At 42.2% G+C, this 25074-nt stretch overlaps 2 protein-coding genes across 3 annotated transcripts in view; both read right to left on the minus strand.

The window, feature by feature from the left end:
* The window catches only part of LOC118560255 (protein NLRC3-like), a 943592-nt gene that overhangs the window by 75264 nt on the left and 843254 nt on the right, over window positions 1-25074 (minus strand). The gene's annotated exons all lie outside the window — the stretch shown is intronic.
* LOC118560257 (oocyte zinc finger protein XlCOF6-like) lies at window positions 4866-23515 on the minus strand. 2 transcript variants are annotated; one of them, XM_036131171.1, is made up of 4 exons: window positions 23248-23515; window positions 12553-12688; window positions 5570-5740; window positions 4866-4906 (listed from the first exon to the last, which is right to left on the minus strand). In XM_036131171.1, the coding sequence occupies exons 1-4, from the start codon at window positions 23309-23311 to the stop codon at window positions 4894-4896; spliced, it is 384 nt and encodes a 127-aa protein (XP_035987064.1). In that variant the 5' UTR covers window positions 23312-23515; the 3' UTR covers window positions 4866-4893. The 2 variants fall into 2 exon arrangements, with proteins under 2 accessions (XP_035987064.1, XP_035987063.1); XM_036131170.1 differs by lacking the exons at window positions 4866-4906; window positions 5570-5740 and having other exon boundaries at window positions 9766-12688.

The raw sequence follows: 25074 nt of genomic DNA on the forward strand, positions 1-25074 counted from the left end.
CAAAAATGAGGTCAAATTACGACTTTCAATCTAAAATGGCCGACTTCCTGTGATATTTGCACTATGACGTTAATTGTAAATTCTGAGCGTCTTGCTTAGATCTACAACTGTACAAAATTTCATTACTCTACGATGAAGTAAGTGAATAGCAAAGGGTCCTTTGAAAATTTCTAGGTGGCGCCGTTGAGGCATTTTTCTTTTGATTTTTGTGACGACCTTAAAATCCAAAATTTTTAAACAGTCTTCTTGCATCCGCCAAGTTTGGTGAGTTTTTGAAAATGGTAAGGCCCCCAAAAAGGCCCCTCTTTAGGGGGGCAGAATAATAATAATAAGAAACAACACAGATACAATAGGCCTTCGCAGCGCTTAGCTGCTCGGGCCTAATAATAATAAGAAACAACACAGAAACAATAGGCCTTCGCAGCGCTTCGCTGCTCGGGCCTAATAATGTATGTGGCAGGGAAGGGGCTGGCTCCTGGAGTATCTTTGTCCTGGCGATGAAGTGACGGCATACAGAGGCTTTACCATCAGAGATCTGCATGAGAGGCGATTTAACCTTGTTCTACCAGCATTCACCCATAAAAGGAGGATGGTTTTCTAATGAGGGTTTAACTGCCACAAGGATTGCAGATGTTCACATACATGTGAAAAGAGTTATCAGGAGGCTTAACGTTTTCACAATAATCTCCCAGACTGTAACCATCAACTTGGTATATAAAAATGGACAAAATCTTTCGAATCTGTGCAGCCCCTGTGAGCATGCAGGGGGAATCATCCACGAAGATGCTGTCTGAGCGGAGAAGCCAAAAAAGATCCCGATTAGTTATATTCTACTGTAAATCAGTGGAATTATAATACATTAGAATGTGTTTTGGATCTGTGCTTCTAATATTTCTTTGTTTAGCACCTTGAGGTTTTGTAATTAATTTTTCATTTTTAATAGCTGTTTACATATGCAAAAGTTGTGTCCAACTAAAATGTGTACTATTAAATTTCACAATCAATTTGACTTGGTAATTTAATTTGCGGGCTGCACAGTGGCGCAGTGGGTAGCACTGTTGCCTTGCAGCAAGAAGGTCCTGGGTTCGAGTACACCCCTGGATCTTTCTGCATGGAGTTTGCATGGTCTCCCTGTGCATGCGTGGGTTCTCTCCGGGTACTCCGTCTTCCTCCCACAGACCAAAAACATGACTGTTAGGTTAATTGGCTTCTTCAAATTGTCCTTAGGTGTGAGTGTGTGCGTGAATGGTTGTTTGTCCTGTTTGTCTCTGTGTTGCCCTGCGACAGACTGGCAACCTGTCCAGGGTGTACCCCGCCTCTCGCCCAGTGAACGCCGGAGATAGGCACCAGCAACCCCCGCGACCCCATGAGGGATAAAGCGGTTCGGAAAATGGATGGATGGAATTTAATTTGCATTTATTAATACTTTGATCAAGTGTATGTTGTCCTAAGCACATGTAACAACCTAAAGTGTATCTTATGTACATAAACTGTCAAGAAGATACAATATTTCATTTATTAAATTTCTTAATTTAGGCAATTTCTTTACATTAAATATAAATACGTTTTACTTTTTAAAATGGTAAAACATTAAGTAAAACATTTCACTTATAGCACATTTGTAGGCCATCTAGTTCTTTGTGGTGCAGGAAACATCCATCATTCTGCCTTTTGGGGATGGCGCTGCTCATCTGTTCAGGACAATCCAGTCAGACCACGGCAAACTGCACCTTTTAACAAAATTAAAGTCATTCTTTATTTATAGTACAGTCCTTGGTGTCATTTATATAAAAATATAACATTAACAAATATCAGGAAGGTAAGTAGAAATTATGGATAGTATATATAGTGTTAACTATAAAGTATCCATATTTTTCTACTTACCTTCCTAATACACATCCAAATTGCCATTAAAGATTAGACTGTTAAGGATTAGAAAGGTGTGCTTACCTTTACAGACAGGAAGAGGTGGTGTGCTGACAGAATAACCTGAATGACCTTAAGCAGCATCAATGAACCAGAGATCAGACTTTCACTTATCTTGAAAAGATGCACAATCTGTTGATTAGGAAAATAAAAACCGTTTACATACAACAAAATTAATTTCACAAAAGCTTTAAATACAATGTTTTCATTAGCTCTTTAATGCTGATACCCTAACATATAAACTGGAAATAAAGTTACAGCTTCATTCTAAAGCTAACTTTCATTTTAACGTGACAAGCTTGCATCAAGAGCTTTAATGCCAAACATTAGATTGGTACAATTTCAAACTTCAAGTCAGTCTGAATGTTTTGATATCCAATTATAACATCAGTTCAACCCCGAACATGTAGCACTGCTATCTTTGTAAATTTAACTGACCAGCAATCTAATCACAACGAGGCAACAGCTGATTTGACTCGGACCATTCATTAACCTACCGTCCATAAGTCCCCGCTGCATGACTGAAGGACTTCCTCTGGAGCACCAGAGCACTCCGGTAGCTCCGGGTGATTTAGTCAGGATCCAGCAGAGTGAACGTCGGATGTGCTTTGGCTTGAATGGGCATCAGCATCCATGAATACCAGTTTATCCATGTTGCTATTTATAAAGTCTGTGTCAACTTTTCCACTGCGGAGGTTCGGCTCGGTACATTGGCATTGTAGAGCCGTCCGCACCAAGTGCCGACACAAAACGGTTAGAAAATGTCCTTGTTCGTTATATAAATCCACTTCTTCATGTCTTCCTCTCAGTCATGAATAGTTTGAGGCTGTGGCACTGACCTGTCACTTCGATTGCTCTGCAATTTTTGGAAATTTTGCGACAGTTAACCATTACAGTCAAGCTAATGTTATTTTACTTAGGAAAGTGCTGAAACAGAAGTTTCCCGGCTGTTCTGTCACGTGAGCCGATTTCATTGGTTAGAATTTTTTGCTGGCGAATTTTTACCAGATTAAAATTCAGTGTAAGGAATTTAATGTCTAAAAAAATTCATTGTTTGAAATTCGGTTTTAAAAAACTTCAGTGTTTAAAATTCAGTTTGAAATTCGGTGTTAAAAAATTCAGTGTTTAAAATTCAGTGTTAAAAAAGGCAGATTCCAATGAGACTGTTTTTCTTCCATACACTTAGGTCTTAGTGACAGTGTTGGACCTGAGTAGAGAGCGCTGTACAAACCACCATTGATTAAAGCAGCAGCTGACTTACAGTGGAGGATTTTACATGGCATTGTGGCTGTCAATGCTTTGTTTTCCATTATTAACTCTGATGTTAGCCAGAATTGTCCATTCTGCACTAATCCGGAGACTGTTGTTTCATGGAGTGTTCTCGTTTGCTGCCACTGTTTGCAATGTTAGAACATTTGTTTGGACTATTTGGAGAGTTTTTTTCTAAACACGTGTTCATTCTCAGGTACTCTCAGAAGACTAAAATTAAATGCCAGATTTTTCATTTTATTCTGGGAAGAGCTAAGATGGCTATTTATCAGAGCAGAAGAAACAGAATAGACAAAGCTGTGGATGATGGTGCTGTGCTCATGTTTGTAAAGATGTTGGAAGCTTGTTTGAAAATAAATTTTAATTATTATCAGATGATGAAGGACCTGGAAAGTTTTTACAGATTGTGGTGTTACAAAAATGTTCTGTGTCGGCTTGTTAATAGAGAGCTTTTTTTTTTGGAAATATGCTAGGATGGTTGTTTGTGGTAGTTTTGTAACTTTTTAAATCTTTTAATAAATGTATTGTTAAATCTCATTTTCTCTGTCTTTGTCTCTTTTTAGGTTGTCCCTGCTGTCTAGAAACAGAAAAAGACACAAACCAAATGTTTGAAACCAGACAGCATCCAGAGAAAAACACCCAGCTGGATTTATTTACATGATGTCAGAAGCTGAAATATTCCCCATGCAGCGTCGGGTTATGCTTAACAAACACATGCAGTGTAATTGAGAAAAAAACTAAAATAACTGCGCTCATTCTTAGTCTGTCATCATGGTCCCAAAGGCAGCTGCAATGTGCCGCAGCGCTGAGCACCGATGGCAGGACGCTATGTGGAGAGATGCAGGCAGATGGAAAGAATAGCAATGAGCTTCTCTGTTCATGTGAACATCTTTAAAATAATAGAAGAAAAATGGAAGCAGGACCTATGGCAGCCTGGACAGGTTATGGATTCATTTTCTGAACACGGTCTCAGTCAGAAACGGCGCCACATAATCTCTGCAGAGACCCAGGAAACTGTTTTATTGGAGAACTTCTGCTGTTTGACCTTTTCCTTTATTAAAGACGTTATTTGGTATTATAAAAACAAAATAAAACATCTGTTTTGTCCACAGAAGTTTAACACAAACTGTTCAACAATATTTCAACAAAGCAGAAGAAAAACCTTCATTTTATTTTAAATTTTCTGAGTTTAAAATCCTGAAGAAAAGCTTCATCCTCTGATTGAAGAAACTATCATTTACTCACTGAGCTGTTTGCAGCAACAGATAAAAGGACCAGAGCTGCCCAAACATTTGCAGAAAACATCTAAAATATGCTGAAAAACCTCCAGAAACTGCATCACAATGAAGCAAACATGCAGCCTGAAAACTTTACAGTTGAGCTTTATTTCTGATTTCTGGGTTACAGGCTGAAAATGAAACAGAGAGAAAAAAGATCAACTTTGCAGTTTCATCAGATTCAGATCAAAACTCCATGGAGCCACTAAATGCAGCTTAGTTTTCATTTGATCCTCATTGGTCCACAGAGACAAACAATATGAGACACTAAATGACAGACATGATCAGATAGACAGGATCAACATCTCTAAGGTCAGAGTTCATCATCAGGATCCAGTCAGAGTCTCTTTAAACTCAAACTGCTGCACCTTCAACCTCTGGATCATCAGGACAGCTCAGCTTCTCTCCTCTACTAAGATCATCACCTCCACCTCCTGCAGATAGAAGAAGGAGCAGCAGAGGAGATCAGTGAGTGTTTCAGCCTCTGGAAGCTGAACATGAACATTTTATCTGTTCCTGAAACATCAGCTGACTAAGAAACATGGAGGCTGTCCCTGAACACATCTGGATGAAACTAGTGAGAGAAGGACACATGTCCAGATGTGCTGAGTGGACTTCAGCAGAGCTTCAGCTCTGTAGAAAGACCACATGGTGACTAAATGTAATGATGGGCTGTGAAATCAGTGATTTGCAGGCTGCAGTCAGACTGATCTCAGAGCTGTGACTAAGATGAAACTGATCAGCTGTTTGCTATTGAAATGAGAGAACAAAGAGTGTGAGATCAGATCTGATGCTCCACAGCTTGATGAATGAGGACCACTGTCTCTAGACATGGTGGAAGGCTGTCAGCTGGAATCCAGCTGCATTTCCTGGAGACATGAACACAACAACAACAGTCATCTTCACATGGACACAAAGACAGGAACACAACAAGCTGCTGGCTCCTCTGATTGGCTCATTGTTGTCTTTGTGTCCAATCAGGAAGCCTGTCACCATTCTCCTCCCACTGAGAAGCTGCAGCTTTACTGGAAACACTGGATCTTTGCTTTGGTACCAACTGCTGACAGCAGCTGAACTCACTCCAACCATCTACTTACAGAAGTTTCAGTTTGTAGTGTGGACTCTTTACAAGATCCTGCAGCTGCTGAACATCTGACTCGTTCAGGTTGGTCCATAAGAGGCTCAGTTCTGTCAGATGGGACGGGTTGGACTTCAGCGCCGATTCCAGATAATCACAGCTGATCTCTGACAACCTGCAGTGACTCAAGCTGAATAAATAATAAAAGATGTGAGCTAAAGCCACCAGGATGTAGGTTCTAACAGTCCAACAGAACCAGTTAAAGAACTCTCATTAATATTAATGAGATATTAATATTAATATTAGTGAAGCTCTCTTCACACAACGGATCGGTACAGCGCCCGCTTCACAGCAGACGCTGCACCAATCCGCCTGTTGATCTCCCGCTCCATCTTCCCCTCATTCGTGAACAAGACCCGAAGATACTTGAACTCCTCCACTAGGGGCAGCACATCCTCCCCAACCTGGAGGAGGCACTCTACCCTTTTCCAGTTCAACACCATGGTCTCGGATTTGGAGGCACTGATTTTCATCCCAGCCGCTTCACACTCGGCTGTGAACCGCTCCAGCGAGAGCTGTAGATCACGCCCTGATGAAGCCAATAGGACCACGTCATCCGCAAATAGCAGAGACACAATCCTAAGGCCACCAAAACGGAACCCCTCAACACCTTGGCTGCGCCTTGAAATTCTGTCCATAAAAGTTATGAACAGAATCGGTGACAAAGGGCAACCTTGGCGGAGTCCAACTCTACCTGGAAACGAGTCCGACTTACTGCCGGCAATGCGGACCAGACTCTGACACCGGTCGTACAGAGACCTGACAGCCCTTATTAAAGGGTCCGGTACTTCATACTCCCGGAGTACCCCACACAGGATCCCTCGGGGGACACGGTCGAATGCCTTTTCCAGATCCACAAAGCACATGTAGACTGGTTGGGCAAACTCCCATGCCCCCTCCAGAATCCTGCTGAGGGTATAGAGCTGGTCCAGTGTTCCACAGCCAGGACGAAAACCTGGCCTGTGGGACTTGGAAACTGCTCTTCCTGAATCCGAGATTCGACTATCCGACGGACCCTCCTTTCCAGAACCCCTGAATAGACCTTACCAGGGAGGCTTAAGAGCGTGATTCCTCTGTAGTTGGAACACACCCTCCGGTCCCCCTTTTAGGGGAACCATCACCCTAGTCTGTCGTTAACCAACACAGCCCCACAACATCCAGAGCCTTAAGGTACTTAGGGTGAATCTCATCCACCCCCGGGGCCTTGCCACCGAGGAGCTTTTTAACAACCTTGGCAACCTCAGCACCAGAGATGGGAGAACCCGACCCAGAGTCCTCAGGCTCTGCTTTCGCAATGGAAGACGTGTTGGTGAGATTAAGGAGGTCTTCGAAGTATTCCGCCCACCGAAACACGACGTCCTGAGTCGAGGTCAGCAGCACACTACCCGCACTGTAAACAGTGTTGGTACTGCACTGCTTCCCCCTCCTGAGACGCCGGATAGTGAACCAGAATCGCTTCGAAGCCGTACAGAAGTCTTTCTCCATGGCCTCTCTGAACTCTTCCCACAAGTTTTTGCCTCGGCGACCAGCCGAGCCGCCTGCCGCTTCGACTGCCGGTACACATCAGCTGCTTCCGAAGTCCAACAGGCCAATAAAGCCCGGTAGGACTCTCTCTTCAGCTTGACGGCTTCCTTCACCGCTGGCTTCCACCAGCGGGTTCGAGGGTTGCCGCCGCGACATGCACCGACAACTTTGCGGCCACAGCTCCGACTAGCCGCCTCAACAATAGAGGCGCGGAACATGGTCCATTCAGACTCAATGTCCCCCGCCTCCCTCGGGACGTGTTTAAAGTTCTCCCGGAGGTCGGAGTTAAAGCTCCGCCTCACAGGGGACTCTGCCAGCCGTTCCCAGCAAACCCTCACAGTATGTTTGGGCCTGCTCGGTCGGACCGGCTTCCTCCCCCGCCATCGGAGCCAACTCACCACCAGGTAGTGGTAGGTGGAGAGCTCCGCCCCTCTCTTCACCCGAGTGTCCAAGACATACGACCGAAGATCAGATGAAACGACAACAAAGTCGATCATTGAACCGCGACCTAGGGTGTCCTGGTGCCAAGAGCACATATGGACACCCTTATGCTTGAACATGGTGTTTGTGATGGACAATCCATGACGAGCACAGAAGTCCAACAACAAAACACCACTCAAGTTCAGATCAGGTGGGCCATTCCTCCCAACCACGCCCCTCCAGGTCCCACTGTCATTGCCCACGTGAGCGTTGAAGTCCCCCAGCAAAACGAGGGAGTCCCCAGGAGGGGCACTCTCCAGTACCCCTTCCAAGGACTCCAAAAAGGGTGGGTAATCTGAACTGCTGTTTGGCGCATAAGCGCAAACAACAGTCAGAACCCGTCCTCCCCACACAAATGCGGAGGGAGGCCTCCCTCTCGTTCACCGGGGTGAACCCCAACATGCAGACACCGAGATGAGGGGCAACAAGTATGCCCACCCCAGCTCAGCGGCTCTCACCAGGGGCAACTCCAGAGTGGAAGAATGTCCAGCCCCTCTCAAGGAGACTGGTTCCAGAGCCAGAGCGGTGCGTCGAGGTGAGTCCGACTATCTCTAGTCGGAACCTCTCAACCTCGTGCACGAGCTCAAGCTCCTTCCCCGCCACAGAGGTGACATTCCACATCCCAAGAGCCAGCTTCTGCAGCCGAGGATCGGAACGCCAAGGTCCCCGCGCTCTACTGCTACCCGTTGCACAATGCACCCGACCCCTTTGGCCCCTCCGACAGGTGGTGAGCCCATCAGAAAGGGGACCCATGTCGCCTCTTCGGGCTGAGCCCGGCCGGGCTCCATGGGCAAAAGCCCGGCCACCAGACGCTCGCCAACGTGCCCCACCTCCAGGCCTGGCTCCAGAGTGGGGCCCCGGTGACCCGCGTCCAGGCGAGGGAACACGAGATCCAATAATTGTACTCATCATAAGGGGCATTTTGGGTGACCCTACTAGGGGCTTAAAGCCCCTGACAGCATAGCTCCTAGGATCATTGGGACACTCAAACCCCTCCACCGCGGTAAGGTGGCAGCCAAGGGAGGGAAAACCACACCCACTGCAGCTTAAAAACACAGATGCAAATATAATAAACATAAAGGCACAATAGGAAAGGACAGAATGGTGCAGTGAGCATTCATTCATTTTATTAACAAAATTATTTCACAAGGCTTTTGTTAGAGGAAATAAGGCCAAACTGACCAGACTTTAAAATCCAAATCCAAAAAATTACCATGAACATGCTACTACTACTACTACTTTATTTATAAAGCACTTTAAAACAACAGCAGCTGCAACAAAGTGCTGTACAGAAAATAATCAAACATTTAAAATTGAAAAATCAAAAGATTACAATACCATTATAAAATGGAATAAGATTAAAAGTCTGAATGTGTTAAAATCCAAGGACTTGAGGCAAGTTTCAAAACTTGACAATAAAGGGATCTTCTAATATGGAATGACAAAGCCTTCCATAACTTAGTAACGGCAACACTAAAAGCTCTGTCTCCTCTGAGCAGGAGCCCGAACCTGTTTCGGGTACACCAGCTTATAACAACATGCAGACTTTGCATTGTTACCCAGAAATGACCAGGCCATATGTATATGGTGTTACTCCTTATTTTTTTTCAGGGATTTTATAGACAATGTTGTTACGTTATTGATTTATTTACAGTTCAGGGAATGCAGTTAACCTAGACTCGTGTGAGGAGACTGGATTTCATCCAGACTGTTTCCATCAAGGACTAAGTGGGAGGACTGTTACAATTTAATATGAATCACATTTGTGTTTATAGCAATACACGGGATAACTCTGCTTTCAACAAAAGAATTGACACTTGAGACTAAATAGGTTCCCACTCAAAAAGAATGTATGAAGAGTTCCAGTCTGTAAACCTTTTGAAAAAGTTTGACTTTTGCACTTCAATAGTGGTATTTACCAGTGGTTCATGTGTGAAGGTCCTGATTTTGGGGACAACAACTTTTCTGAAGGGGAATTACAAAATTATTAAAAGCGTTTCATTCTCTCCTCTTTCTTTCACCTTTTCTTTCTTTTTTCTCTTCTTGTTCTTCCTTTACTCTCCTACTTTCCCATTGTAGTGTCCACATAATTTTAAATACTCCGTGCATGAATCATAATAAAACTATTTACATGCATAAATCAAGCGGAGCACTATGGCGAAAGCTGACTGCTCCACTTGTGAAAGTAAAATCTGTTGAGCTCTCTTTGGCATTAAGACAACAATTCCTTCACATTCTTCCATCAGCAATGTCCTCCAGCAGCACTAATGCTGCCATCATTCCACAATTACATGCAACATGATGTCTCCATTTTAGGAATCATCACACCTTTCCTGCTTGGAGGAGAGCTCTCTGTGCCAAAGTCAAAGCCCGCTTTCACCCATTGTGATTGTCATACTTGTTAAAGCCCCCTGCAGCTTAGAAACACAGAAGCAAATATATTTAACAAACAGAAGCAAATCAAAGTCAGACTACAATAACAGGACAGAGTGTTGCAGATTTTTGCTAAGAGAAAAAAGTGGACCAAGGAACTGGGTCCAAACAAAACAGACTAAAAAATTCCAGGATAAGAGAAGTGACATGAACAGACTTGAAATGCACTTTATCAATGTGAGGTGATCACAAATCACTACACTAAAGTCTGAGGGCATTATATCCGTTTAATCTCTGTTCAGACACACATTTCTCCCTTGAAAATAAAAATATTAATAATAATAATAATAAAAAAATATTTTAAAATAGATTTCTAGGAACAAATTATGATTTTTTCCCCTAATTTGTTTCAAAAAAACATCTAAAAGAATACCTTTTAAGACATGTATGAGGTCTCATGTGAATTTTTAACCAGCTTTTCATTCGCAAAACTCTTTCCACAGGTCACACATCAGAAGGGCTTCTCACATTTGTGAGTTCTCATGTGACGTACCAAGTAATTGTTTTTATAAAACCTTTTTCACAGGCTTCTCACCTGAGTGAGTTATTATGTGTTTTTTTAAATCTCTCTCACATCTAAAACCTTTTCCGCATGTAACACATGAGAAAGGCTTCTCACTTGTGTGAGTTCTCATGTGAGTTTTTAAATAGCTTTTGTTTCTAAACCCTTTTCCACAACTCACACAGGTGAAAGGCTTCTCACCTGTGTGAATTGTCATGTGACTTGCCAAACAGTGTTTCCGTTGAAAACTTTTCCCACATGTCTCGCATGAAAAAGGCTTCTCACTTGTGTGAATTTGCATGTGATCTTTTAAGAGGCTTTTACGTATAAAGCCTTTTCCACATGTAACACACATGAAAGGCTTCTCACCTGTGTGTATTCTCATGTGAATTTTTAAATAACTTTTGTTTACACATCCTCTTCCACAACTAACACAGTTCAAAGGCTTCTCATCTGTGTGAGTTGTCACGTGACTTGACAAACACTGTTTCCGTGGAAAACTTTTTCCACATGTCTCACATGAGAAAGGCTTCTCACCTGTGTGAATTCTCATGTGAATTTTTAAGTAGCCTTTACGACTAAAGCCTTTTCCACATGTAACACAAATGAAAGGCTTCTCACCTGTGTGTGTTCTCATGTGATATGTCAAATCACATTTTCTTTTAAAACCTTTTCCGCAGGTCATGCATGAGAAAGGCTTCTCGTCTGTGTGATGTTTCATGTGTTGAACAATATGCATTTTCTGTGTAAAACTCTTTCCACAAATCACACATGAAAAAGGCTTCTCACCTGTGTGATTTCTCATGTGAACTTTTAAGTTGTCTTTTTGTCCAAAACCTTTACCACATGTGACACATATGAAAGGCTTCTCACCTGTGTGGGTAATTGTGTGAATTTTTAAATGGCTTTCATCCCTAAACCCTTTTCCACAACGCACACATGTGAAAGGCTTGTCACCTGTGTGAGTCATCGTGTGAATTTTTAAATGGCTTTTATCTCTAAACCCTTTTCCACAACTCACACATGTGTAAAGCTTCTCACCTGTGTGAGTCATCCTGTGAATTTTTAAATGGCCTTTATCTCTAAACCCTTTTCCACAATTCACACAGATATAAGGCTTCGCACCTGTGTGCGTATGCATGTGACTTGCCAAACACTGTTTCCGTGGAAAACTTTTTCCACATTTCTCACATGAGAAAGGCTTCTCACCTGTGTGAACTTGCATGTGAATTTTTAAGTAGCCTTTATCTCTAAAGCCTTTTCCACATGTTACACACGTGAAAGGCTTCTCACATGTGTGAGTTATCATGTGCATTTTTAAATTGCTTTTTTCTATAAACCCTTTTCCACATGTAACACACGTGAAAGGCTTCTCACCTGTGTGAGTTTTCATGTGCCTTTCCAAACAATGTTTCCATGGAAAACTTTTTCCACATGTCTCACATGTGAAAGGCTTCTCACCTGTATGAATTCTCATGTGAGATCCTAAATACCTTCTATCACCAAAACTCTTTCCACAGTTCTCACATGAGAAAGGCTTCTCACCTGTATGAGTTCTTATGTGAATTTTCAAACGGCTTTTTATGGGGAACTTTTTTCCACAGCTCACACATGAGAAACGCTTCTTAGGCTCGTCTGTTCTCATCTTTTTAACGTGACATTTTTGAGAAGGGTTTTTACTATCAATTTTACAAGAATTAAAATTTTGGTCAGTCTGTGGTTTTGAAATGTCAGCAGTGTCTTTTGGTTGTTTGGTTTCCTGACATCTCTCATTTTGCTTCTGCTCTTCTCTCCTTTTTCCTGTTTGCTCATTGTTTCCTTCCTGATCCTGGTTCTCAACTTCTGAGGGGCCCTGAGAGATGAGTTTGTTCCTTCTTTGTTCTTCTTCATTGCGGACTCTTTGCACGTTAGAAGAAATCGTTAAAATGTTATCAGTCTCCCGTTTCAGCACAAGTTGCTTTTCAGCCAGACTGATGTAGAGTTGCCTCTCTTCTTCTACAAACTGTTGATGTTCTTGTTCCTTTTTCTCATCTTTTGTCTGCCCAGGTTCTGGTTCCTCCTCATCTAAAGTGGAGTTTCCCTCCTGGTTGCTGAGCTCAGTTTGAACTCCATCATCTTTACAGAGAAATTTTTTGGGATCTGGGGAAAAAAAAGGAGAAAAGCTTATAGATGTGAGTTAAAGAATCTACTGTTCATTTTAGTCACTTGAAGAGAAAGTGTTGCAGGAGAAAGCTGGAATCAATAAATGTGGATCAATGTATATAACAACTCTGTCCTATCTGACCATTTTTTGTAGGCTTTGAGTTTAATTTAACTGAGTTCTTCACTCCCAAAAGAACGTTTCATTAAAGTAGATTGGATATTGCTGTATCAAACGTTAAAGAGTCTGTCCCCCTTTTAATATCATCAGTATTAATATCATCAGTACTGCAGATAGCAGTAATGTTGTTTCTTCCCATTCACAAATAGATATCTTTGTTAACAGTGTGACTTCCTCATTGTGTTCTGCATTAGATAATGTGGTTCCCTTAAAAAAAGAAGAAGATTATTCACAGGAAGCTGGCTTCCTGGTTTAATTCAGAGCTGAATTCTTTGAAGCACAATGTTAGGAAATCTAAGAGAAAATGGTGCTCTACACACCAAGAAGAATCCTACCTAATCTGGAAAAACAATCTACAGTTGTATAAAAAGACCCTGTGCCAAGCTAGAGCAGCATATTTTTCATCAATAATTGAGAATAAAAATAATCCTAGATTTCTCTTTAGTACAGTTACCAAACTTAGTAATAGTAATATTGCCTTTATTGTCATTGAAAAATACATTACAATGAAATTTGCTTTCTGTATTTTAACCCATCCTCTTGGGGTTGGGTAACAAACTCTGGTTCTCCATGTCATCACCTTCCACTACCTGCGATAAACTCTCTTAAAACCAGCTCTTTGTGTGCGTGCAGTGTCCGCTTCTGGTTCGTCTCGCCGGAATCGCAACCGGGGTCGCAACTGCGACGCCCCGCCTCTGTTCCCCTGGATCGCCCTCTGCGAAGCCCGCCCAGCATTAAGATGGCGCTTCTAGTCGTCGCTGCCCAGCGTTAACTGTCGCCGCTGCCCAGCATGTTTAAGACTTTGCTGCCCAGCGCCTTCTAGTGCTGCCTTAGATCTGTCTTGTTTTTTAGGTTCCTGCGCAGTACGGGTTCCTGCGCTTTCCTGGCGCTCAATTAGGTCCCGGCGCTTGTAAGGTTCCTGAGCTCCCTAGATATGAGCTGTGTCATGCTCCTTTATTTTGTCTTGGTTCTGTTGTTCATTATTCTTTCTGGTTCTCGTGTTCCTTGGTTTTATCTGGTTTTGCCCTCTGTAGTTTTGTTTTGGTTCTGGCTTCCCCTGGTTCCCCTGTTCTAGTTCCCCTGAGTCCTCCTAGTACCTCTGTTTCCCTAGTGTTTTAGTATTCTAGGTTTTGCCTTTTGTTTTCCAGTTTTGCTTTAGTATTCTAGTTCTTTACCTTAGTTTTCCCTTTTTCTAATTTTTTCTTTAGTTCTTTTGTTGTTGCCCTAGTTTTCTTGTTTTTCTTCATGTTTAGTTCATGCCTTAGTTTTCTAGTTTTCTGCCTTTATTTTCTAGTTCTTTGTTTGGTTCTTTATTTTAGTCTTGCGCTCTATAGTTTCCTGTGCTCCATAGTTTCCTGCGCTCACAAGATTCCAGCGCTCACTAGGTTCCAGCACTCGTTTAGGTTTCTGACTCCCTAGTTTTAAGCTCTTTTCACACCCCTTAGTTCGTCTGGTTTGAGCTCTCAGTTTTTGTTTTGGCCTCCTCGTTCCCCTGTCTCCTGGCGTGTTAGGATGCCCTTCATTCCTCAGTGTTTGGATTTCTCTGTTCATGGCATGTTAGACGCGCTCTGTTTCCCTGGCGTTTTAGTTTCCTTGGTTTCCCGGCGTGTTAGGACGCCCTCTGTCCCCTGGCATGTTAGGACACCCTCCGTTTCCTGGTGTTTGGATTACTCGTTTACGGCGTGTTTGGACGCCCTCGTTCCCTGGTGTTTTAGATTTCTTTGGTTCCTGCCGTATAGTTTCCCTCACGCCCCGGCGTTCCGTACGCAAGTTGTGCTCCAGCATATTCGTACGTCTGTTGAGCCCTAGCGTTGTCGAACTTCTGTCTTTCTCTCTGGCGTTGTATGCCTGTTTTGTCCCTCTGGCGTTTCCGTACGCCTGTTCCTCCCCCTGGTGTTCTTCACGCTATGTGTGCTCCAGCGTCTTCGTACGTTTGTTGAGCCCTAGCGTGGTCATACGTCTGTCTAACCCTCTGGCTTGCCGTACGTCTGTTTTTCCCTCTGCCGTTGTCGTACGCCGGTTTTGTCCCTCTGGCGTTTCCTTACGCCTGTTTTGTCCCTCTGGCGTTTCCTTACGCCTGTTCCTTCCCCCTGGCGTTCCGCACGCTAATTGCGCTCCAGCGTATTCGTACGTCTGTGCTTCCCTCTCATGTTGTCTACGCCTGTTCTTCCCTCTGGCGCTGTCGTACGGCTGTTCCTTCCCCTGGGGTCCCGCACAGTAGTTGTGCTCCAGCCCTGGTGTTGTACACCTATCTTGTCCCTCTGGCGTTTCAGCACAGATATTTTGTCTCTCTGGCGTTTCAACACGCCTGTCTTGTCCCTGGCGTTTCCTTACGCCTGTCCCTCTTTTTTCTGATTTGGTTTGGTTTTGGTTTTTACCAGCTCTGTGTGTGCTTGCGTGCTGTGTCTGGGTTCATCCACGAAAAATTTGTGACACTTAGCAGTAATGACTTTATGGGATTCTTCATAAATAAACTTGATTCCACAAAAAAAAATGCGCTATCTATAATTTTAGCTTCATCTAAACCTTCTACCCAAGCCCAACCAAGTTGTTTAGGGAGATATTCCCTTTAATCAGTGGCCCTATTTTGGACATGATTAATCTATTCCTTTTTTCCCCCTCAGTGTCCTGTCTAGCAATGTGACAATAATAATTGATGTCCTAATGCCAAATAGAGCTCAACAGATTTTACTTTCACAAGTGAAGCAGTCAGCTTTCGCCATAGTGCTCTGCTTGATTCATGCATGTAAATAGTTTTATTGTGATTCCTGAGGGGAGTGTTTCAAATTATGTGGACATTATAATGGGAAAGTAGGAGAGTAAAGGAAGTAAAAGAAGAGAAAAAAGAAAGAAGAGGTGAAAGAAAGATGTGATAGGAGGGAGAGAATGATAAAACGTCTTCAGTCTGCTTCATCACCTGGGAAGAGATGTAAAAAGAACAGCACAACCAACAGATACATATAATTTAGCAACGGCATCAAGGTGTTACTTTATTTTATCTGTTATACTATATTATTATTTAAACTGACAAGTATAATGTGATAGCTGAGAAAAGAAAGTAAATAAACAAATTATGGGCTTTTTATATAGAAGTGAACACTGAGTACCTGGAACCCAGCACCCGTGGGTATTTGTGAGAGTGCACTTGTGTATGTAAAATTTATCCAGAAGAAAAATGCTTAATAGTGGTTGTGAAGAACCAAAGGCCCACCTCCCCCGAGGCATGCGCTGGGGGACCCATAACCCCAGACCCCAAAAGGGGGCCCCCAAAGCAGGATGCCCAAGAGGGGCCAACACAGGAAATGTGTTCCCCCACCAAGGGAAGAGGAGGGACGACCCCGAGGAAATCCCCCAGCCACCGCAATGTCAAAGCCCCCAGGAGTTGCGACCGAGCCCCGGGGGGGGCTCCGCACCTAGCGGAGACTTGAGATGTTCTTGGGGGAGAGAGCGGCCCAGGGAGCCAGCTCCCCTACTGATTCCAATAAGCAACCCCGCTCCCCGGAAAGCCCATCAGGAAAAGGGGCCCCGCCAGCGGCACCACCATAGGCCGGGGGCCAGGGTTAGGCGGTAGGGCCCGTAAGCCAACCGTCCACTAGAACCAACACCTCCACCCCCCCAACCAGCCCACCCACCCACCAAGCCTTCTGGCTTTCCCAGAAAAAAAAATATAAATAAATAAATAAATAAAATAAAGTAAAATAAAATAAGACCCTGGCTAGTCAGCCCGCACGAGCCATCCAGAACCCCTCCCCCCAGACGAAACCCGCACCGGGAGACGGCATGGACCAAGACCGAGACAGGGGGCTGGACAAAGAGTCCTCCAAACGTCTATATCCACACACCCCAACCCCCCCATCCGTAGATGTAATCCCTCCTCAAAACCTAACATTCAAACAACTCACCATACATACAACAATAGACATCCAGGCTGGGCTAGTCCCCACTCCTCCCTCCCCTTCCCCCAGTAGCAGAGTGCCAACCGAAAAGAGCATCTGCCATGAAATGTTAATGTCCATGCTCCCCTACCAGCTCAACAGGCCCCGAGGCCTCCCAGCACACCAGAGGCCAAGTGCAGGGGCAGACATCCGGGCGTGCACCGGCCGAGATCCCAAGCGGCTATCCCCATGGAACCTGAACCCCCGAGGCCCCGCCGAGGACACACCCTAGGCGACACGTCCGTCACCGCAGAACCCCCCCAAGAGCGCCGCAAGCGGCCGCTGTAGGCCGCCCATAGGCCTCCCAAGCCCCACCCAGATGGGGGCAATAGACCCCGGGGTCAGACCCACCAAGCGCACCACTCCAAGTGCCCCCCCCCCCCCCCCCCACCACCCCCCATTCCACTAAGTGATGGTGCCGATCAAAGGAGCCCAGAGAGATCGATCAGATGTGGATGCAGATATCTCAAGATTAATATGATCCTACAAAAGATCTCTATACTGATTAATACTGAGATTTTCCTTACTTTTCCAATTCCTGAGGATAGTTTTCTTTGCGATACATAATGCAGTGAAAACCATGCAACCTTTTTTTTCCAGAGGGCTTTCCTCAAAGTTACCCAGCAAGCAAACTGATGAGGAAGGTGAAATTTTACAACTTAGGCACTTTGATAAGTCCTTGCATATATGCGCCCAGAACCTCTGGACAAGTGTGCATAACCATAACGCATCAATATGATTATCAACATGATTGCCTATTTAGACAGTATTTTTTTTGGGAGGGGGGGATATTTTTTTGGGGGGGGGGATTTTTGTTTAGTCTATAGAGTAATCTGATACTTTTGAGAAAGATTGTAGTAATCTAATTACTTGGGAGAGGGAATAGTTTGAGTGCTGGCGATAGATTAATACATCATCGGCGTAAAGAATAATCTTATGCTCTATTTTCATGCATTTTATACCTTTGACAGCATTAGTCTGTCTAATTGTTGCTGCTAGAGGTTCAATAAAAATGGCAGAAAGTGATGGGGAAAGCGGGCATCCTTGCCTAGTGCCCCTCTGGAGACAAAAGCTTGAAGATGTTTGATTATTTGTCCTGACACAGGCTGTTGGAAAGCTGTATAAAAATCTTAACCAGTTTATAAAAAAAATTGCCTAAACCAAATTTATGTAGAGTAGCGAATAAAAAATTCCAATTTACTCTATCAAATGGTTTTTCTGCATCTGAAGACAATATATTGGTTTTAATATTTTTACTGTAGGAATAATCAATTAAATTAAGTAATCTGAGTGTGTTTGTGGATGAGTGCCTTTCTCTGATGAAACCAGTTTGATCTGGATGGATTATGAGAGGAGCTACTTTGTCTCGGTTTGCAAAAGCTTTACAGATTATCTTAATATCTACATTAATTAAGGATATGGGACAATAACTGGTGGGAAACAGGATCTTTGCCAGGCTTAAGCAGAAGACTGATGGTAGCAGAATTCATTTTAGCTGGAAATCTGCCTTTTCCTGAATTTCCTGCAACATTCTGTGGAACGTTGGAGCTAGAATATTCCAGAACTCTTTATAAAACTCAGTAGGGAATCCATCTGGACCTGTAGCCTTTTTATTGGGCATGCAATTAAGAGCTTCCTGAACTTCAACTGTTGTTAGCGGGGAGTCCAGCGTCATTCTTTGACTATCTGATAATTTAGGAAGTGTAATTTTATCCAGAAATTGCTTGATGTCATTATCTGATTGATTTATCTGTGATGTGTATAAGGATTTGTAGAAATCTCGGAAGGTGTTGTTTATACAATCCGGATCACTTACTGTATTACTACTTGAATCTGTAACTGCAAATATAGTAGTTTTCTCCTTATTTATTTTAAGCTGATTAGCTAAGAAGCTTTCTGACTTATTGCCATGTTCAAATTTTTCTATTTTATGTCTTTGTATTAGAAATTTAATTTGCTTTTCAATATATTGGTTTAATTCTAATTTTACTTTACGGATTTTACCCAACTTTTCCTCTTTTTGAGAAGTTTCTATTAACTTAAGTTTTTCTTCTAATTCCTGAATCTTTTTGTTTTCTATCTTCTTTTTATGAGATGAGAATTAAATTATTTTACGTCTCATCACTGCTTTCCCTGCTTCCCATAGTATTGATGCTGAAGAGCCTGGTAGATCATTGTATTCCAAGTATGAAGCCCACTGTTCTTTAAAAAACTTTAAAAATGCTTCATCTTTAAGCAGTGACGTATTAAATATCCAGCTTATGTTTTGTGGGGTTATTTATTTTTTTATTAATTAGGGTTAAAGTAACAGGAGCATGATCACTGACAGCAATAGGATGAATTACAGCCTCTGAAACGTCGGACAGCGGCGAGCTGCTTATCAAGAAATAGTCCAAGCGAGAGTAAGAATGGTGAACATTTGAAAAAATTTATTTTCCTTAGTATTAGGATGACGAGAACGCCATGCATTGCAAAGACCAAAATCACCCATGTATTGTTTGACTACATTTAATGACTGCCAACTGCGCTGAGTCCCTGTTGTTTTCAACCTGTCTATATCGTCATTTAGACCAATGTTGAAGTCACCCCCAATAATTAGAGAACAATTACCGTGTTTTGAAAATGCGTGGAAAAGTATGTGGAAGAATTATGGTTCATCAATATTTGGACCATATATACACTGACAATACATAACTTCTGGTTATGAATAGCTATTTTAATTATGAATCTACCTTCAGGAACTATAATTTTCTCTAATATTGTAAAACTAACGACATGATTAACCTATTCTTAGTAAAAGGATATGTACCACAGTAAGTAGTTGGTAATCAACTATGTGAACATTTACAAATAAATTAGCTATTTGAAGAGTTTTAGTCAGGCATCAGAGCTCATCAAAGCACTCAAACAGTTCTGGTGAAGGTCACTAATGATATTCTCATGGCCTCAGATAATGGACTTGTGTTTATACTTGTCCTGTTAGATCTCAGTGCTGCATTTGATACAGTTGATCACAATATTCTCCAAAAAAGAATTGAGCATACTGTAGGGATTAAGGGGAAAGCATTAGGCTGGTTTAAATCTTATCTGTCAGACAGATTCCAATTTGTTCATGTTAATAATAAATCTTCCTCAAACTCTAGGGTTACTTGTGGGGTACCACAGGGTTCAATCCTTGGATCAATTCTCTTTACTATATATATATATATATATATATATATATATATATATATATATATATATATATATATATATATATATATATATATATATATATATATATATATATATATATATATATATATATATATACTTCCAATTGGCAAAATTATCAGACATCTTTGAAAAAGATTGGGCATGCTTTTTAGAACTTCCTGGATCTGAACTGTTTGAACTTCCTGGATTTGAATGGAAATGAATGGGATTCATTTCCATTGTTATGCTAATGGAACTCGGCTATATTTATCCATAAATCCTGATGAATCCAATCAATTACTTAAACTACAGGCATGTCTTGATGACATCAAAAGCTAGATGACTTTAAATTTTCTGCATTTAAATTCTGACAAGACAGAAGTTGTAATCTTTGGGCCAGAGTCTTCAAAAAATAAAGTTCTTAATCAATCACTTAATCTGGATGGCATTAACTTGGCCTCTGGTAATAAAGTTAAAAATCTTGGTGTTGTTTTCGACCAAGACATGTCATTTAAATCCCATATTAAACAGGTTTCCAGAGTTTCCTTTTTTCACCTCCGGAATATCGCCAAAATTAGAAACATTCTGTCCAGGAGTGATGCTGAAAAACTAGTCCATGCATTTGTTACTTCAAGGCTGGACTATTGTAATTCTTTACTATCAGGAAGTCCACGAAATGCAGTTCAAAGTCTTCAGCTGATCCAATATGCTGCAGCAAGAGTTCTGATGAAAATCAACAAGAGGGATCATATTTCTCCAATTTTAGCTTCCCTTCATTGGCTTCCTGTTAAATCAAGAATAGAATTTAAAATTCTTTTTCTAACGTATAAAGCCCTTAATAATCAAGCTCCATCATATATCAGAGCTCTGATCACCCCCGTTCTACTGTTCTCTAGTCTACTGTTCTCCAGTTTTGCATGACTGTTGTCATTTCAGCTTCTAACTTATTGTCCTCTCTCTTTTCTCTTCATAGTAGGTACATCTGGTCTGGCGTTCTGTTAACTGTGACATCATCCAGAGAAGACGACTCACCCGCTACTACCATCTAATGTAGAACAGATTACTGGATCAATAGCTGTGTCTCAATTCGCAGGCTGCGTCCTTCAAAGGACGCATTTTAAGACCGGTGACGTCACAACGATGCGCGGAGTCTGTCCCATTTTGCAAAAATTCTGAGGATGCTTAAATTGCAGCCTTTGAATGCGTCCTCCTTTTCCCAGAATTCTGAGGATGCACCGCTACCATCCTTAGTGGCCTCGCCTGCCATAAGATTTCCCGAGGTGCTTTGCGTGCTTTTTTTAGTAGTTGATGACAAGCGTTTGTTTAATAACTGGTATATTATGATCATTAGCAGGCCCATGTACGTGAAAATAATAGCAGGTAAATGTTACCTCTCCTCTGCGCTCTCCCAGCCTGAGAAAATTCGTTGCCGGTTTTGCTGCCGCCGAAGCCGTCTAAGCCGACTCGCCTCCTCCAATAACAAGTAAATAAAAAAATAAAATAAAAATTTCCATATCCATTTTTTTTGTGTGGTTTATCCTGTCAGTTTTTGTCTGGCGCTGTTTTTCCCGGTCTTGGGGTAGACGTGATGACGTCGTGACGCAACCAGAAAGTGCTCCAAAGGCTAGACCGTCCCATTTACCAACGGCTGAGGATCCTCCGGAGCATCCTCCGATGGCTGGGTCCTCCTAAGGCTGTGTAGGCTGGGTCCTTCGAAGGACGCAGCCTGCGAATTGAGACGCAGCTAATGTTTGCTTCTGTGCTTTTTTGTTTCTCTTGTTGTGTCTCTGCTCTGTCTTCTGTAACCCCAGTCGGTCGAGGCAGATGACCGTTCATACTGAGCCTAGTTCTGCTGGAGGTTTTCCTTCCCGTTAATGGGGAGTTTTTCTTCCCACTGTTGCTTCATGCTTGCTCAGTATGAGGGATTGCAGCAAAGCCATGTACAATGCAGACGACTCTCCCTGTAGCTCTACGCTTCTTCAGGAGTGAATGCTGCTTGTCGGGACTTTGAAGCAATCAACTGGTTTCCTTATATAGGTCATTTTTGACCAATCTGTATAATCTGATTGAATCTGACTTTGTAAAGTGCCTTGAGATGACATTTTTCATGAATTGGCGCTATATAAATAAAATTAAAAATTGAATTGACCTTGAAATCAGCAAACAGTGGATCTCATACACAGACATCGTGTCTCCAGGCCCCTGTGCCCGAGAGGCGGCAGGATAAGATTCCCATAAGAGTTCAAAAATGATTTACCGGTACCGTTTTACACTCAAAGAGTGACAAGGAAGACCATTATATTTGTCAAATTCTTAATGTTTAAGACCTTAATTTTATAACTACAACACAGTACATGAACATAAAGACTAGAAGTAAAAGCCAAAATTCCTACTGCTTACCTGATCTTTGGAGGCGGTTTTAATATAACTTTTGATAATTAAAGGGATAGATGGCCAGCTGGAAGTTGTTCCAATTCTAAATTCTAAAGCAAAGCAAATTAGTCCTGATGACCAAGAATTTAGCGAGAGTCCTTTTACAGTAAAATAAGACTCTAAGTGCCTTTAGAACAATAAATAACCTGGAACAAAAGGTTTGCTGTCTTAGAAGTCACTGGATCTTGCTCCATTCTTATTGCAGGTTTATAATTAAAGTATTATTAAGAGAACTCTGTCTCCCACCTTAACTCAAGGACTGATTACTCTTATTCCCAAACCAAAAACGGATCTGTTAGTTTTTGACAATTGTCTAATTAGTCTACTGAATAACGATTACAAAATCCTGGCCACAACTTTTGCTAAGCGATTAAAGTTAGTTCTGCATGACAAGATTGAAGAAACGCTGTCAGGCTTTTTAATAAATAGACATCTGAGATAACATTAGTCGACATATTAGACTGCCCAGATGTGATAAACAATCAAAGCTTTATCCTTTTCCTGGACTTTTACAAAGGACTCGATTCAACTGAACACAACTTGAACTACTCCTGATCTCCATCAACACAGAGCTGAATAATGTGGGGGGAATAAATGTGCTAGAGCTATTTCTGGCAGCTCTGATTGGTTGATGGATCATTGTGTGTGAATTTTAGCAGCTCTTCTTTGTTCTGATCAGCTTCTTTGATCAAGAAGCAGAAAGAAGGAAAGCCGTTGGTGAAGCAGCTCTTTCTGTCGGATAGCGAGTTCAGCATGGAGCCAAACAACTTTCCTCTGATCAGTAAAACCTTAGTAGCTTAGCTGCTGTTTCCTACCTATTCGCTGTAAGATTATCAGGGGGATCCGGCTGAAATCCAGCAGTCTGCGCTCATCCTCCATCTCTTCCTCCGGCTCCACCAAGACTTCTTTCAACTCCGTCAATCTTTCTTCAGCAGCACTTTCTGCTCGTTGCTAATCTCTCTCTGGGGCTCAACCCAACACCTTTTCACCACAAACATTCACACGTTGCCCTAAAGCACCACAACCCGCCATCAAACCAGCAACTTTAGCTACACAACAACACCATCCCACCTCCCGCTTTGCTACGAGAACCACAGGAACTGTGGAACGACGTCAAGATGGACGTCAGCACGTGGCAGCAGGATTCTTCTTCGTGGGTTTACTGCGGTGGACAAACAGCTCTGGTGAGCATTACCGCCACCTGCTGGTGAGGAAGAAAATTTAACTTGTTGGAAAACATGATTGGCTTTACTCTTCATAATAATCATCCCTTACATCAGACGCAGTACTGTGTAAATACAGCAGTGGGTAGTAACTAGTTACATTTACTTAGTTACATTTACTTAAATATCTTTTTGAATTAAATGTACTTCTAGGAGTAATTTTACTGCACTGTACTTTTCACTTTTACGCAAGTTATTATGACTCAAGTATTGTTACTGTTGTGTAAAACTTCTGGCTACTCTACCTGTTGTGAGGAACTTCATGGATAAAGAACTGACTGGTTTTAACCAAAAATGCACTTTCTATCTGCTGAAGTCATTGAGCCATTTGGAGGTCAAATCAACGTACAATAAACAGTACACATTGTCGTTGGAAGTACTTTGCACTGTTATACTATACAAACATTAACTGCTGTAAGTATTGGTTTAAAGTATAATGTTAAAAACCATATTACATAAAACCTCACATTTTTGTCTGTCCGATTATGTATTTATTTTAAATACCACATCAGCTGATTCTCAGTACTTGACTAGCCTTCTTACTGAATACTTTTTAACTCTTACTTAATTCTTGGCTGAGAATTTTTTACATGAGTAAAAAAAATTGAAGTAGTGCTACTCTTCCTTGAGTACACTTTTCTGAGTAAGACAGAAACTTCCTAGACTGCCAGCTTCCCCTAAACCACCAACACTACCTGGTGTTAGGCGTGAACCACAGCCACGGCTTTTGCTGGTTATGCGTCTTGCACCTTCACCATCTGTTTCTGTCGTGATGACGGCGCCAGCTCCACCTTCCCCTGTGTACCTGTGGCCGTTACATCCCATCCAGTGGTTTTAAAGATCTAATCACAATCACAAACCGACAGGTAAAGTTGATTTGGAATTTCTGGTCTACGTCTAGAATCCTCAACCCTGGTGCTCTGTCCTTAATATTTTAGGTGTTCCTGCTGGAGCAGACAACCCATCTAAAACATGATGACTATTCGTCTTATACATCAGGGTTGAAGACTTCTGATCTCTATTCTGTGTCCTCCAGGTAATTAGTGCTTAAGGTTTTTTCACAGAGCTTTTTGTTTTACCTCAGGGGTTAAAGCAAAAATAACCAGTTTGACTGAAAATTTCTTCTAGTCAGCCCATATATTACCGGGCTGTGGACGTCATGCCACATTAATTACCTCACTTGCTAGCCTTGGTATCATCCTTGACAGCCTCTCCATCCTCTCCTTCACTTTCCACATCCATAACATCACCTGTAGTGGCCTCTTGGAATTAACAGCCAGACATAGGGAGTTCCAAACAGGTGTAGTTTAATCTTTACTTTTCTTGTCATAGACACCATGAAAACTGTAGTATGAAAGACAAAGATACACAAATGTTGGACATGCTGAACTCTTGTAGAAAATGAAAATATTAATGTTC

This window comes from Fundulus heteroclitus, unplaced genomic scaffold (assembly GCF_011125445.2).
Source record: "Fundulus heteroclitus isolate FHET01 unplaced genomic scaffold, MU-UCD_Fhet_4.1 scaffold_41, whole genome shotgun sequence".
NCBI lineage: Eukaryota > Metazoa > Chordata > Actinopteri > Cyprinodontiformes > Fundulidae > Fundulus > Fundulus heteroclitus.

Bases quoted from the DNA above. Each gene is read 5' to 3' on its own strand.
- LOC118560257 (XM_036131170.1), bottom strand. From the start codon at position 23,311: ATGGAGGATGAGCGCAGACTGCTGGATTTCAGCCGGATCCCCCTGATA. The intron at 12,689-23,247 runs GTAGGAAACAGC...TTTTTTCCCCAG, and splicing joins GATAATCTTACAGCGAATAG to ATCCCAAAAAATTTCTCTGT.